This window comes from Telmatherina bonti (genome assembly GCF_933228915.1).
Source record: "Telmatherina bonti genome assembly, chromosome: 7".
Lineage (NCBI taxonomy): Eukaryota > Metazoa > Chordata > Actinopteri > Atheriniformes > Telmatherinidae > Telmatherina > Telmatherina bonti.
Window position 1 is genome coordinate 16,762,102 of NC_136625.1, and position 16,668 is coordinate 16,778,769.

Sequence of the window (16,668 nt, forward strand, 5' to 3'; positions counted from 1 at the left end):
CCTGATGTCCCAAACACATTTTAATGTACGTTGTGAATAGCTGTAATGTGTAGTTGTGATGTATACTCAAATAGGCTGTAATTTTACCGTTTCATTTAGTCATAACATTTTTAAACGCATTTATTTTGAGCAAACTGCTTATTAGTTGACGTCACATCATTTTAAAAACCTCTAAATTAAAGTTTCCTAAAATGTCAGAGGTGTTTTAATTAAAGTTTATGGATCTGAAATAGGAATATAACATGGAAAGTCTATTAGGGTAAAAGAAATAAATTACCACATTCTTATATCCAGTAGAGATGGATTACTGAAAGCACAAATACCAGTTGATTTTGACAGCTCCCAGCAGAAAACAAGACAGCTGTTAGGTGGATGCTGTAAATATTGAGTCAGTGTTTTGATCCAAGGCACTTTTGTGCAATTCAGCATAAAATAAGACTTCAGAACTACTTACTAATTCACTATCTTACAGGCTGGAATACAGTATCAAATCTCTCTGAAATCTCTGAAAATGCATGTTCTCTTACCTAAAACCTCATTTTGCAGACAGTTGACATTAAATCAGGCAATATACATTCATGCAAAGTGTGGACTTATGCAGTACAAACACATTTCCAGACCATAAGGTAATCATCTTTTAATAAAAACTTTGGTTTCAATAACATTCTGTCCAATAAAAATAAGTGTAACCATTGCACAAGTCACACCTGGGGCTCATCATCTGTTTCTCCGGACTTTCAGCACATATTGCAGATCCCATCACATTAACATAATTTATGAAGACATGTTGACTTCATCCCATTTCAATGACAACTACAAATCATTGTCAAATTGATTAGGATTCAAATATGTTTTACCATTACATCCAACTGTGTATTCAAGAGTGTGGAAAGGAAAAAGTCAGTGCCACAGAAAGAACCAAAATAACTTACAATCTTAGTTTCAATTTCTCTCCATTCTGTTTTTCTTTACTTTAAACAGTTAAATTAAAAAAAATCTGTTATGAGTGAACCTTCAAAACACACTGGACAACAACCCACCAAAAGATATCTGCAAAAGATGAGATGTTTAGACAAAAAAAAAAAAAAAAGAAAAAAAAGTGGATGACAGTGCCAACTCATTGTGTTATTTCAAAATGAGGAATGGGTTTTGTTGGTGGAAAACCACAGAATCGATCCAGCAGTTCAAGGGTAACATGACAAACATTAAAAAAAACAAAAAAAAACAAACACACCAAGTCCAAAAACACCCACTTGCCCCTGTTTTCTACATCAGACCCCTGATTTGGGTTTTGTCCATATCTCAAGGAAAGGATGCACAGCAGCCACAATACCCCTGGGATTGACTAGACCATTTCTGTGGAAGCAGAAGAAAAAAACAACCTCCTCAAAGCTCATCTTTAGGCTTTGAATCCTCATCTTTTTCTGAAATTTCTTCATCCTTTGTTTCTTCATCCTCCTCCTCTTCATCATCTTCCTCTTCATCTTCTAGGCCGTCGTCATCTTCAGCCCCGGTGTCTTGGTCTTTGTTCTTCTCCTCCTCCTCTTTTCGTTTCAAGTCGTCCTGCTCTTGTTTCATGTTCTTCTCTGGTTCCTACAGGGAAAATTAAGATGAAAAAGAAAAGCAACATAAACAATGTCTCTATATGGAATTTGCTTTTTCATAGGCACCAAGTTTTCATGTGGTGTAAAAATACCAAATTCTATGTTGAAAAGAATAAGCAGCCCCAGAATACCTTTGTCACGCCCCATGTCTCCTTTCCAATTTCCTCTGCTTCTTTTACATCATCTGAGATCAGGAAGTTGTCAAAAATGGTACCAGATTTAACCTGAGAATAAATTTCAACTTGTTACACAGTGGTTCATGCTTAACCGCAATAACAACATTTAAACTAAAGATGATCTTTGTCTCACCTGCCACAGATCGAGACCAATAACACCGATGTTGTCAAACTTATATATGTTGGAATCAGCACTGTATTCTGGATTGTCAATTTGAGGATGCACCCAGGCACCTTTGTAGTTAGGGTTGTCAATCTGCTTGGGTTTCCATTCTCCCTTTAATACAGATGGTATTCATCAAGATAAAATGTATAAAAAATGGGGAGTTCATTCAAGCATAATTTCCATTTAAAACTAAATAAATGTGGCCTACTTTGTATTCTGGATTGGGGATCATAGGTGGCTCCCACTCTCCATCCATATCTTCATCCCAGTCTTCTGGCTTTTTGGCATCAGGATCTGGAATATTTTCAGGTTTGTCCCAGTCCTACAAAACATAATTAATAAAATAATTAACATTTCCAAAATTTAGGCCAATGCAATCCACGTAACAGCACAGTAAAGTCAGTAGAATTATAAAAACAAAACTTGTTACCTCTGGCTTTGTGTCATCAGCGTCATCAATCTTTGGGCGGTCATCCCAGTCCTCTGGCTTCTTGGCTTCAGGGTCCTTAATTTTCTTTGGAGGCAGGAAGTCCCAGTCTTCCTCAAGACTGCCAGACTCTATTTTCTCATTGTCAATCTTCACCTCGTAGGTCTGATCTGGATTCAGGATCAGCGTGTACAGGTGAGTCAGTTCATCATCCTAGAAAAACAGGAAGGGTTAGAATTCAGCCTCAGATGCAGAAAAAAATGCAGGGGTGACGTTTTGAAACATTTAAACTACCTTGCACTTAATCTCTTTTTTGATGAGGTGATTCTTGCCCTTGTAATTGAAGATAACATGGACTTTCTTGGTGCTGTAACCACAAATGTCAGGGCCTAGAGGGAATCAGTTTAATCATTAGATACATTACATATTATTGCATTGTGCAGTATAATAAAATGCCATTATTTACCAAACATGATGTAGTACGTGGAATCTCCATGCATGTCAGTCTGTTCCAGGTCAGCAGGGAAGACCTTCACGTAGCCACCACCGCAGTCAATCTTCTGCTCATGCTTGACAGTAAACTGTATGACCAAGGGCTTTCCCTCATTACTGAAAGGGTCAAAGCGGGCAGAGGTTGCATAGAAACGAGCATCTTGGCTGGTCTGCAGACCTGTAGAGGGAAATAAATGAAAAATGTTGCTAAGGAAGGAAAAACCTAATACATTAAATACACTTCAACTTCACTTGTGGACTTTTTTTTTTTTAGGACATTACTGAGTTTAAACTTAGAGAGTAGTAATGTATTTTATGTTGAGTTAATATATAACTGAAAACAGAAAATCTGGCTGCAGCTTGGAAGTTTCTCTTTCACTTTAATCATATACTTTTTTAATAATGCTGCGAATTGAGTCATGTAATTTCCACAATAAAATAAAACATTTGGTTATTACAGCCAGAACATACTGATGAAATGATACAATATCTTGTTGCAGTAGAGAATATACAACATTAACTGTAATAATGTCTGCATTTACTAAAAATCACGCGATGTGCCATAAAAAAAAAATTGAGGAACCGCGTTTTTTTACCTTTGTCTTTCTCAGCATCTCCGTAGAAGTTGCCAGAGGTTAGTTTCCACTCTCCATAGTCAGATTTGTGTTTTGAATTCACCCAGCGACTTTTCCATTCATCTAAACAGTAAACAACCGGCAAATTTGAGTTAGATTAACATTTAGGCCACTTTATAAAAACTTAGCAAGTTACATCCAGAAAACTGCAATACACAAACGTCCAGTGATTACTGCCAGTGCTTAGTTTTTATTTATTTTTTCTTTATTTATTTCTCATAACGTCACATTTAATAGCTTAGCTGATATGGACTTTATATGCATAGCTTTTCAACCTTGCTAACGTAAGATTAGCTCAAACCCCTGAAGTTGAAGATCCAAAGGAGATAAGATCATTAAGGTAAAACTTTTGCTTAAAATCATTTAAATGAGAAACTTTAATGAAAAATTTACCCCAAATATGGTTCAATGCCAAAGCAACAATGAAATGTGCATGTCAGACTTACCACCGTCCAGAAACTCTTCGCGAAAGTAAACTTTTGCACTGACGCAGTAAACTGCAAATATTACACCAACTACACCCCAGATCTGCATTTTCTCCAATTTCTGCTCTACTTTCCGAAGCCAAATGTCTCTGAGCCAAAAGTGAAGAGGAGGAAGAGAAGGGAATATTTTAGAGTCGCTCCAGCTAACAGATGTCTTCCTCCTATTGGACAAAGAGAAAGCGTGCCTGGACCAATCAGAGTAGACCACGAAACATATTTCGCCCACAGAATCTGATCCCAGATCAGCTGACGTTTTAGTGATTTTTTATTGCATGCAATTACATCAACTGTCCAGTAGATGATGCCAATAAAAAGTGGTGACAGAGTAACTCGCAGAAAATGACTTTTTTCTAAGGCTAAGTAAGCCATACAACAAAAAACATTTTCGGTAACATATGCATATATTATAATAATAATAATAATAATAATAATAATAATAATAATAATAATAATAATAATAATAATAATAATAATAATATGTCATTTTGGGGATGATATGTCAATAATCATAATATATCATTTTACATTTACTTGTAAAATGTAAATGTAAAATGATAATAGATTTGTGAAGATAGGGTACGCTTAATAAAGAGCAAAACAAAGTAATTCAAATCAGAAACAGGGTAAACAGACATTGAAGAAAAAACGATTGCATGCTGCAATGTTAGATTAAAGGTTTAATCATATAGTTTAGAATAAACAAATCACCTTTAGTCAAGTTAGGTTATTTAACAGCCTAACTAAATGGAAAGGGATATGAAAAAAACCTTCAGAGAAATCATACCCATGTTGACACAAATTGTCTCAACAGATATCTGGCCCAAAGCATTGAGCTCCCATTTAAAGATAAATGTGGAAGCAAATCAAACTCAATAAATCTTAAATTATGTTCTGTCTTTGTAGGGCAGTATACAGAGTACTCATAATGACAGCTATTAAATAGATAAAACATCACTAAACATGTAAAGACTAAAGTTGCAGTAATTTAAGATTGAAACATTTTATTTTAAAAAAGATTTGATCGACTTGATGTAATCACACAGGAATTTGTTTGTGCTATTACTTTTCATGTGTTTTTGGATTGATTTATTTATTGATTGATGCAAATTTAGTGGTCTAGGTTGGCTCATACATCATTCATTCATTCATTAATTTACATCGCCATGCTACATGCTACATGATAACCTGCACTTTTTCTGTATTACTATTGTTTATGTGCCCACAAATACTTTCATAATGAGGAAAGAGGGGGTGGAAGGCACTAACCTATGGAATTTTATGCTGCATTTGGCAGACACTTTTTGTTTATTGTTAGCAAATAAACACAGTACATAATCATGGAAAACAATACACTACCATGGTAAAAATCTCAGTTTTTCTCTAAATGGATGTGGACAGTAGCAAAACATCTATTCTCAGACTTATTCCTGTCATGTTTATGTCAACTCTAACCAACTTAAAAAAAGCTAACAATTTAGAAAACAGAAAAAGATTTAGCATGTATTACTCAACTTAGTTAATGTGCAAACCTCAACTAAATGCTGTCAATGGACATTAAAAGAGATGAGAGAATAACTAAATGGCTAAAAGCCTCAATAACCTAAAATGAAAATGTTGTCAAAAAAGAGTTGTTCATAATTCCATTATAGTAATGTGAGACACTGATAACATCATACAGATATTAGTGGTGGTGGCCTAATAAGCTTTTAGATCATGGGGCGTACTCAGTTTGTCACATACTTTGCTTTGGATGACATATTGCTTAACAATGACACGTGTGATATCCCACATTGTTATTCATCTGAAGTTGTATTTGTTTAATTCTAAGATGCTTTTTTTTTTCTTTTACAATATTTTCACATGAGGAGAAGCAGGAAAGAGTGAGTTCATAGTCAAGATAGTGTCTCAACATTGACAATGGGAGGTTTAAAGTGAACCATGATTTGAAATAGTGTGGATGCTTGACTTTATAAAGTTAACTCCTCTTTATTCCTTTTTTTTTTTAAAGTCTTAATGATTTGATGCTGTTGATTGGCAGCAAATTCACCGAGGGTAAAGAATGTCTCTGTTGCAGTGCAGTTCCACTGAGCTTAGTGAACAGAGGTTAGTTTCCTATTTGACATTATTGTCATTTATACAAGTGAGATCTTGATTCTTGCAATTTGTTTCTGCACAGAGAAAGAGTAGAGAATAACAGGTTTAAATTATCCAACAGACCACTGAAACCTACTTTAACACCACCACTGAAATGTAGATAATTCATCTTGGAGAAAGGCCAAGCAAAGTTTCTTGGGGACTGTGCTTCACCACATCATCAATGCAGGTTGATTTCACATGCACCTTTGTAAATCAGTGAGACCAGAGAGTGGACTGAAGACTGACAACAGTCTTTTACTTTGTTTGGTTATCCACAATTCTTCTCCCCAGTCTTACTTCCTCCCAAATGAGAGCTTAGGAGCCAAAGATGAAGCTTGAGCAGAAAAATATTGAGGGAACAGGCTTCCATTATTTTAAACCAATATCAATTAACTACATAACACGTGACACAGCCCTGTTATGTGTTGACTGATACAGCTATATTTTTTAATCATTTTTAACATCTTTTATGTAAATAATATAATTTGAAATGGTTAAAAATGTGTCAAGTGTCTTTATGCATCACAGATGAAAAAAAAACCCACAAAGGACTGACAAGACAACTAGATATTAGCTGGGTTTTTTCTAAAAAAAACAAAAAACCACAATATCAATATAGTTTCATTTGAGTCCCTTATTTATCCTGTGTCAGGACTTAAAGTGGATATGTGTCACGATATGAAGTTTCACGTGTTTTTCTCAGTTTTGGTTTCCTGTTTTATTTTGTAGTTTTTATCCTGTTCAGTCTCATTATTTCCTGTTTAGCCTTCGTTCCTGTTCATAGTTTTCACCTAGTCTTGTTAGTTTCATTCACTACATCTATTTCTTGTTTGTTTTAATTCTGTTTGCTTGTTCATTGTGTTCGCTTCCCTCCAGTCCAGTTCTGAGTTCTGAGAATAAAAATTCTTCTTTCAGCATTCCTGGTTTTGTTTCTGCATTTGGGTCCTTACCTCCACCAAAACCTGACAATATGGTCAATAATAATTTATAATTCATTATTGAAAAAAAAAATCATTTTTTAAAATATGACAAGAACCTCTCAAGACCTGCTTACAGTCACATGGAGAAACAAAATTGTTGTTTCAGTGAAAGAAAAAAAAAAAACAGAATAATGTTTCATAAGGCACACCCTCCATTTTCCTTTGAAGAAATGAATATTCTTGGAAGATGAAAAGAGTTACATGGGGTAAAAACAGTAATGCAAAAGGAAGCCGTTACCATGTGTGCCAGGCATGTGGGTGAAAAGTGAGAGAGGTAGTGCTGTTTGAGTGACATGTCCTTTTTCTCAAAGTGAACATTGAGGCAAAGATGAGCAACTGGCGCCAGCCATCAAATCCCCCCACCCTCTGAGTGATCCACAATCATGTCAAGAAGGGAATATAGTGTCCCTTTGAAAAGTGTTCTTAATCAAATCCAATTAATTCCGCTCTTTTCCCTTATTATTTCCACCGTGGACCACATCCCGCTAGTCAGCCTGTTAACTAGAGCCCAGGCCCCAGTGAAGGTCATGCTTGGTCAAGCAAAATAACATCATAATGTGTGTAATTAATTGCTAGTTCTGGGTTCGTTATGAGCATATTCTGGGTGTTGCCATGTGAAGTCTTTCTTACAAAGGCTTAGTGTGAGATGGTTTTGACTAAATATTGCATGGTTAAACTATTCTAATTTGCATCCAGCTTGTTGATTTATGATGTCAAACTACTGAGGCATATAATTTGAAGGATTATTTGGCTTCATTACTTAAGACAAGCTGTTAGTAAGCAGAGAGAGAAATGTCCATATTAGTTGTATGATATAATACAGCTTCTAAAGCAGACAGGTGAAAAGTTATTCCCAGCATCTATCTAGTTTTGCTAAGTCCCTCTAATAGAAAGTCATTTTAAGGAAATAATTTAACCCAAAAATTTTTTTTTCTTGTGAACGGTATTTTTACCAATGTATTAAGAGTTTATGTTGTGAACTAACAAATATGGCTGAAAAGTTTGATGCAAAATAGGCTGCAATCCTGTTTACTATAATAAAGTGGGGCAGTTAAGCCACATGGGCTACTAGAGGGCAATTACAGCTTAGCCCTTATGGCCTCAGCAGCCTAGCAGGCTGGGCCCCCTGACACCCCTGGTTGGGCCTGATGGAGTGGAGCTTCATCTGCCTAACGGCCTGGCAAATGTCCACCGGTTTGGTCGAACACAACAGGCCCCCATCAGGCCAGCTCTCTCTGTCACAGCTTACATGGGTCTATTGTACACCAGTGCTCATTAACAGCACAAAGTCATGTTGGTGGCTCACTAATGGATGGGTGGAAAGAAAAACAGTGCTCTGTAAATTTATTTAGTTTTTTTCAGACCAAAAATGAAAGTTACACTCTAAAAACACAAAGAGACTAGAAATTAGTATGCAATGAAGAGGGAAACTGATAAACATATTAAAAATCTTTAAACATATTTGAGTATTTCATCTAGTAGAATAAAAAGTCTCTTTCATTCCTTTGGCTTTTTAGGTAAAAAATCAGAGCTTGTGAATGAACACCATAATCTATCATGCTTCTTTTAATGGAAAATCATATGTACAGTTAAATTGTTGTCAAACAAACTTGCGTCAAATACTCAGATATGCACTCAAATTTAATGATGCTGTTTTCTTTTACAAATAAAGGGAGGCAGATTTTAATTCCTGTATTCCATTTGATACCTAAGCATCCCTCTGCATTTATTAAGCATACAGACACACAAATATGACCACAGCAAACGTACAAGTAAAACATAGATTCAATATCATAGTTACAATATGCCTCTGAGTGGAGTCAGTAAAATGCCTCTTTGTTTTTGTTTCAACAGATATGTCAAACTCGGAGCATTAACTTTATCTCATATGGGACTTCTCTGGTGACAGTAATAAAACAAATATTGTTTTTCAGGGTTTATGTATGGCTCTAAACAAAATTACTACTAAACAGAGTAATAGTGTGCATTATTCCTTAGGCATTGTAGTAGTCTGATGTACACCTTCTCAGAGATGTATTTATATGTTGCATGTGTGTCTACTGTTTATTTTATTGACCATTGTTTTAGGTATGTGCAGAAAACTAACCTTGCAGAGAGTCTGGCAGCCAGGCAGTAACAGTCTCAGTAAAAGTCTCTTAAAACAGCTATTTGGAAGATACAGGTTCAGTAAAAACAGTATGCACTATGGTGGAGTCAAAAAGGAGGTGACAGGGGTGGGGGGGGCTAGATCAGGTCCTGAAAAGGGTTTTCTAGGAGTATTTGAGGGCACTCTGTCTACAGCTAAGAATCTAGGGTTAATCGCTTTTAAAGCAGTAATTAGGTGTTAAGAGGTATGCTTGTCTGTCTAAATTAGCTTCCAAATCAGATTACGCTCTGTCACTTCCATTAGTCTCCCTCATCAGAGCTCAATGCTCTTCAAAAGGTCATTTTAATAATTAAGTTATGAACAATTCTACTTCTATTAAACCCATATCAAAACATTGGAGAGAAAAGAGTTTTACAATACAGATTTTTTTGCTTTTTGTATGGAAAGTAAAAATGAAAAAAAAAAAATATGGACAGCATTTTCACTTTGGAACAGGAAAATTGACAAAAAATAAAAGACGAGACCCTACCCACACTGATACAGAAGAGAAACCTCCTTGAGAAAACCAAAGGTTACAATAAAACAGTGTAGAACGTTACATCTATACCAACCTCTTTGAAGCACAATACATTGGCAATTATTCTTAAAAAAAAAAACAACAAAAAAAAAAACATTATTTGAAGGAACCCTAAGGGAAATTGTACACCGAGGGACTTGCAGACAGAATATGGATTTTAGGATGATAACCCACCTGCCCCAAAACCCACCCAACCCTCGACCCACTCATCTGACAAGATAGCTCTACATAACCTTTCTCTACTGTGTCATAGTAGAGAATAGTAAAATTCATCAATTATCCATATTTATGTGTCTATACATGTGTAAGTGTACCTAAACTGTGTTTTAAATAAAATAAAATTGAAAGAGCCCTACAAATTTTTTCATATTCCATTTTATAGTTTATTAAAAATTAAATACAGTTTAAAAGGGATTTTGAAAGTCGAACATTGTGTTGAGTTGCTTGTTAGTGGTTGCGATAAAGTGTTTGACTTTCAAGCTTCTTTGGTGTCATGTATCCCTTGATTGGTACATGAATCAAACGATGAAAAAAATAGTTTGTAAACATTCACAGGGGCAAATCAAAAAGCCATTCACATCAGAAAGTGGCATCACATGTGCTGCCAGGTTTTGTCCATTGACTGAATGTGCTCTTTGGCCTTCATCCTGAGTGCTGCGATGCTAGTACTCCTGTCATCCTCCATTGGGTATTTGTCGTTGAAGCTGGGTGGACACTGGTATGGAGGTGGGCCCATGGGCTGTATACTTTGGAACATGCCAGGCGGGGTGTTAAGGAAGCTGTGGCTTGAATAAGTTGGCTGCAAGGCCTGGGGTGAAGCCATGAACCCTGGAATGGTATGCATGGGTGTAGCACTGGAAATGGGCGAGGTCAACCAAGGATCGAGAGGCATTGGGTTGGCCATGGGCGCTACAGTGGGTGGTATAGGAGGACGGTTAAAGGAAAGCATGGAGGAGTCATGCAGCTTTAAAGTGTTAGTGTCCATTTTTTCTTGACGTCGCCACTTTGCTCTTCGATTCTGAAACCACACCTGGGAAAACAGAAATAACATCAGCCTGTATGAGAAACACACAATTATATGATTTTATTTTCCCTTTTCCAGTAATTGTTGGATTTTTTTTTTTTTTTTTTTACTATCTTTTGCATTTTGGACAAGCAAAAGTATCATTTTCAAATGAACTGTGGTATAAATAAATATAAAGTCTTGAAAGATATTCTTTGAATTGTATTAAATAATCTTATCAACCTAAACTCAACTAAAGACTAGGACTAATTACAACACATGAATCTGCAGAAAACTCTTGCAACTGTTATCATTGTTATTCTGAATGAACATGTAAATCAGATTATCAGTGAATATTAAGCCAACGCCCCCCCTTTTTTTTTTAATAACATGCCTTGAATTGTGGCTGACCATAGTTACAGAAGATAATAGTGCAGAACCACAGTCAGCCTTTCTGAATAAGGACCTCATATCAGTTCTGAGACATGTTGGTATCTTCTGTGTCTGTTCAGATAGGTTTTGTTTTAGTTAATTTACTGTTCCATAGTGGAAAATACTGTCCAGAACTACCTTTTTTGAAAACTTTTTATACATGTTGGACATGTTTCAGACGGGGGCTGCTTCACTAGCGCCGGCACTGGGCAGCATGAAACCGTTACTTCAACTATGAACTCTGCACCATATCAAAGAGTGAAAGAATATCATTTGAGTTAAGGAAAATTTGAATTGCCAGCAATACAATGGCCTAAAATCCTGAAGAAGTTCCACCAATAGCTCAAAATGGAAACAAAATAATGGAAGTGAAGAAACGGTGCATCATTTCTACAATACAGCCTTAAACTCTGTTGTACAGCAATTCAAAATACATAAAGATATTTTTGCTTTTTTATGCACAAATAAATAATTACTTTTCATACAGATGAGTACTGCATTTATAAAAGTTTTTGTTAAATAATTTACTAAAACACTTTTTTTTTTTCATGTTTTCTGTTGTATCAACTGTATAGCTAAATGTTTACCTGAACTCGAACTTCAGGCAAGTTGACCTTCATTGCTAACTCCTCTCGACTGTAGACATCTGGATAGTGGGACTTCTCAAATGCTCGCTCTAACTCATGAAGCTGATAGGTGGTGAAAGTGGTTCGATTTCTTCTGTGTTTCTTTTTAGTGTGCTCTTCATCTTTAATAGACTTCGGGGAGCCCTCAGCATTGTCCACGTTCTTGTGGAGGTTGTCCATTTCTTCATCACACTTGTCATCAGAGTAAAGATTAGATTCTAAAGTGAAGTAAAGTATAAAAAAGGTTCAATTAAATACAACTGACAATAATCATCCATCTGTAATTTCTATATTCTGACAACCTCATAATGAAATGGTAGCTTTTTGCTTTTATCTGGATATTTAAAAAAAAAAAAAAAAAAGTCTTTCAATCTTTTAAATATGTTTGTCTTTTTCGCTTCTTCCTGTCTTTTTTTTTTTATATTTCCCCCTTTTTTGTTTAGTGTTTCTCATTCATACTCTAAAGTTCTGTATAATTAGTAGATTTTTTACCAACCAACCACTTTCACGTTAGTCTTTAGAGTTATAAATAGCACAATCTTGGCTATTTTTATTTGGCTGAGTAAAGTCACAGATGTATGGACAGAGACACCAGGAGCTAAAAAAAAAAAAAAAAAGATTTTGGTGGGAAGGGGATGGCACAACACATTTTAAAAATACACAATCTATGGAGTCCAACCATTTAGCCAGATCAGTTCTATAGATTTTCAAAAAAATTGAAAAATGTTTGGCAGGCCAACATAATAATTCTCCTTAGTGGGCAACATTTCTGTGCAACATGCTATTCTATTACATTTCTCAAAAGTCCCTTTTTACTTTTGACATAAATGTATAAATAGTTATAATAAAGCCTTCATTAATAGTTTTAATACAAAAAATGTTGCATTGGTGGTTGCAAATGATTTGCACAAAATGGGGAAAAACATGTTTCTCAAAAAGTGAAATCTTCATTTTTCCTCCCATGATAATGACAGATGAAGCCCCCCCCCCCCCCCCCCCCCCCCCCCCCCCATCCCCCTCTTTTGCCTTTGAGGGTCTGTAAACCCCAGGGATTTGTAAAGACCAACTGACAATGTCTTTCACTGAATTCTTCCCTTCCAGTAATCCCAAAGTAACAGATGCTGCTAGTTAAACCTGCAAGTCCATACGTCCTCTAATCTAACAAGGGACTTTATGTGGCTTCAGCACGAGCCAAGTAAACACTCATGACACAGATTGAGTTTTCCAAGAAATGCACGAAGAACTAGTGAGCCATGTGAGTGATGCACCAAAGCTCATTAATCATATTAAATCGTTTAAGGCCATCTGGTTAACTGTTGGTTTCAAATATTGATGCTGTTCAGTGAAACCATCACTGCTCTAAAGAGACAATTGCTTACAAAATCAATTATATTGCTTCTCTGTCTTCAGCATTATTTGTTTATAAGTTAGCAGTATTAAAAGAACACCACAAATATAGGCTATATAGGTAAAGCTAAGCTTTTTTTTATATAAATAAGATTCATTTTAGACATTTTGTGCGAAAAATCTGATTCTTAATCCACATTTATGCATTGCAACTAAAAAACACTACATAATTAGGAATTTTTTGTAAACCTACAGGTAATAATAACAAAACTTTGTTTAAACTCTTTCAGCCTTTTTTTTTTTTTTTTTTGCATGGCATGTAAGATTCTCTTTTTTGATCATGCTAAAAATCCAAAAGACAGGAGCATTTCAATTGTTGACCAGTGTCTGGGGGCAAATGACTGTGATAAGAGTCATCATCATGGGAGATATTTTCTATACAAGTTGCTGTAAAACAAAGCTGAGTGATAACTACAATAACCATGCATCATGCACTCTCCTTACACGCTCCAGTTGATTTGTACTCCAGGTCCAGCAACAGGCAAATTTAAGTGGCTTGTTTAACCTCCTATTTGCAACCAGACCAAGCAGTGGATTAATACCTGATTAATATCTTGATGCTGATCTACTAGGAAATGATGAATAATATCCAATATTTTAACGTTATAAAATGGGAAAAAAAAAAAAGAAAAACAAGAACACTTTCTGAATACAAGATTCTCACGATCATCATGGTATAAAGAACCTGGATGGAACTAATTACATTAATCGGAGCTCTTTTTCCATTCAGGTGTGCCAGTAAGCTTCCTTCACAACACCTGGACCCTGGCACTAAAACAAGTAAAGTGAGTCAGAAGGAAAAAGAGAATCTTAACACAATGAAATTTGTTTTAAAATGGAAAATGTCTCCATCTGGCATGAGAGAGCATTGTTTATTCAATTTAAGTTTTATAGAGATCTCATAGAGAATTCTCAATAAGGACACCTATAGGATTGCTTTTTAAAAATCTTTGTTATATTTAATCATAAATTAATTATCTTTGATGTGTAAAGAAGATGCAGCAGATTCAGCAGTATGTTATTAGTATTTTTCATTTGTCTTTGGCTGGTTTTTGTGTTTCTGATGTTGGACTGTAAATAAGATAATCCAGGGTTAGAAAGTTATTTGAGATATTTCTATTATCTTACTGATTGTAAAATGAAGTCTGGTGTATCATCTTTAGACCCTTACCATGACGGTGATACTACTCTAAAAGACAGGTTCATTACACCATTTCAGACAACCCATTCATTTACATGAAAACAAAAGCTAAAAGGTTACATTACACTCGTTATTTTCAATGCACTGATGCTAACTGGCGAGAATATACTATTATAAACAGGAGATTCAAGGCAGCTTATGCTAAGTTGCTTATTAATGACAAAACCTCACAAACTAAATTAAATACTGTTGCAAATTGATCTTTATGCTTTTCCACTGTTTATGTCCTGAAAAGACTCACCATGGTAGGATGAATGCTGGGAGCTGTCACCTAAGTCAGGAAGATGTCCATAGGAGCCTGAGGAAACATGCTTCTCAGGGTCCTGCTGGTTTGCTCCATTTGTCTTTGGACTGTGATCATCTCCTACTGAATGGAGTAGTGGCTCCTGGTCTTTAGTGAATCCAAGTATAACATCGATACTGTGGACCCTACCTCCACTGCTTGATCCAGCACCTTTCGTCATATCATAGTTATCTACTATTTCATGTCCACTATCGTGCATTATTCCAAGGGTATCCATTGACAAATGCATCCAAACTTTTGGATGCACTTTCTCTTTGCCTCGTCAGAAAAAAGCAAAATGCAGCAATAGGGTTACACAAAGATATTTTTGTACTTCACGTTGAATGAGTTGATTTGTGTGGCAATGAGAAAGGTGAGGTTTCCAAAGATCACTTCAGTGTAGTTGAATGCATGATTTCCACAAAATCAGAACAAACTTGCACCGTTGTCTGTGAAGAATTAAAAGAAAAGAACACAGAACACTCATTTAATATGTAATTTATCAGCTAATTCACATGTTTCATCAAATGCATTAAGCGTAAGGTTTTCAGTGAAACACAAATATGTCAGTGAGATGAACAAACATGAACAAACATCTTTCTTTAGATTTTTTATTTTTTTTTACTTTAACACCATTTAGAATGAAAAATAAGAGAAAAGAAAATGTAATACCTGATGGCAGAACTGACAGAATGCATCGTCATACAGGCTCATACAACAATCTTACCTTCCTCAGGTCTCCCTGATGCGGGCTATGCTTCGCACATGGGCCTTGTGTAGTCCACAACTAGATAAATGACAACATGTACTGTGGACACTTGTTACTCTGAGTTAAGTCCTCGAAATCCTCTACAAACAACTGAGCAAAGGATCTATGGCTGGAGATCTGAGCAACAAAAACACGTAATGTCTTTCTCTACTGACAAAACTCTCCTTAACAACATGAGACACCAAAGCTGGCAGGGGGAATGGTAGTAAAACCAAAGGGTTTAAGAGGTTTATTAATTGGAATCCTTCCCCTTTAAGAATGACTGACAGTTGTTTTCTGGTCAAGTAATTGCTCCAAATGCGTCCTGCTTTCAGACCACAGAGGGAGGTCATTGCTAATGAAGCCTCAACAAAACTTTCTTTCAAAAAATCTATTGTCTGAAAGATAATGGCTTGTGTTGAGAGTTTTTGCTAATCCCTTCATTATGGATAATGTTCGAGAAAAAGGACAGAGATGGACTTTTAACTTGAATGGTGACACACTGTAATGATAAAATAGCTTCACGCATCTAAATTTTACAAATTTGGCTATTTTTAAATAGCCGACTTTGATAAAGTAGAGCAAATATGCTAATTACTGGTTTCTCCAAGCATTTTTTTTTTCAAGAATTAATTAGATCTTTTATAATTCACAGGATTGTGTTTCATGGCATTTGATTAAAACAACAGCTTATAACTATGCTACACTATATAAATATTAAAATTATCGTACGAAGAAGTTAAATAGGCTACACATTAAATCTTATGTCTACAGAGGAAAGGCATTTCAAACAGGAACAATAGTCCATATTGCTCTTTAAAACATTTTAGCTAAGACCCTCAATCACATTTATGTTGGATACATCTGTCAAAAATATGCAAGATATAGATTGGTAAACAGACTGTCAGTCAACAGTGGATGGGTAGGAGGGCATCTTCCTCCTGCAGCATGTAAGTTTCTCCTTTGCCAGCTGGCACAGCCAAAGCTGTTGCAGCTACAGTAGGTGTTGGAGAGATCAAGTTCATCCTTAATGAGCCTAAAGACTTCACTAGAGATTTCCTCTGAACTCGGTCCCCCACCTATATATAAATATATTAAGAAGTTCTTTGCATGCCAAAGTCTGGCACAGAAAAGTGTTGCAGATAGTCTATTTCCATTACTATTTGAGGTGCATTTCATTTGG

At 35.7% G+C, this 16,668-nt stretch overlaps 2 protein-coding genes across 2 annotated transcripts; both read right to left on the bottom strand.

The window, feature by feature from the left end:
• Positions 1 to 401: 401 nt before the first annotated feature.
• calr3b (calreticulin 3b) lies at positions 402 to 4,109 on the bottom strand. Its single transcript, XM_079244137.1, has 9 exons — positions 3,947 to 4,109; positions 3,462 to 3,563; positions 2,840 to 3,043; positions 2,668 to 2,762; positions 2,377 to 2,586; positions 2,155 to 2,268; positions 1,914 to 2,057; positions 1,736 to 1,828; positions 402 to 1,593 (listed from the first exon to the last, which is right to left on the bottom strand). Exons 1-9 carry the CDS (start codon positions 4,032 to 4,034, stop codon positions 1,387 to 1,389), a joined length of 1,257 nt encoding a protein of 418 aa, XP_079100263.1. The 5' UTR covers positions 4,035 to 4,109; the 3' UTR covers positions 402 to 1,386.
• Positions 4,110 to 10,377: 6,268 nt separating this feature from the next.
• LOC306758781 (retinal homeobox protein Rx2-like) lies at positions 10,378 to 14,987 on the bottom strand (the record flags this gene model as incomplete). Its single annotated transcript, XM_079244170.1, has 3 exons — positions 10,378 to 10,815; positions 11,808 to 12,064; positions 14,696 to 14,987. 3 exons carry the CDS (start codon positions 14,985 to 14,987, stop codon positions 10,378 to 10,380), a joined length of 987 nt encoding a protein of 328 aa, XP_079100296.1.
• Between the last annotated feature and the right edge of the window lie 1,681 nt (positions 14,988 to 16,668).

Bases quoted from the DNA above. Each gene is read 5' to 3' on its own strand.
- calr3b (XM_079244137.1), bottom strand. From the start codon at position 4,034: ATGCAGATCTGGGGTGTAGTTGGTGTAATATTTGCAGTTTACTGCGTC. The intron at 3,044-3,461 runs GTAAAAAAACGC...TTCCCTCTACAG, and splicing joins AGATGCTGAGAAAGACAAAG to GTCTGCAGACCAGCCAAGAT. The intron at 2,587-2,667 runs GTAGTTTAAATG...CTGTTTTTCTAG, and splicing joins AAAAAGAGATTAAGTGCAAG to GATGATGAACTGACTCACCT.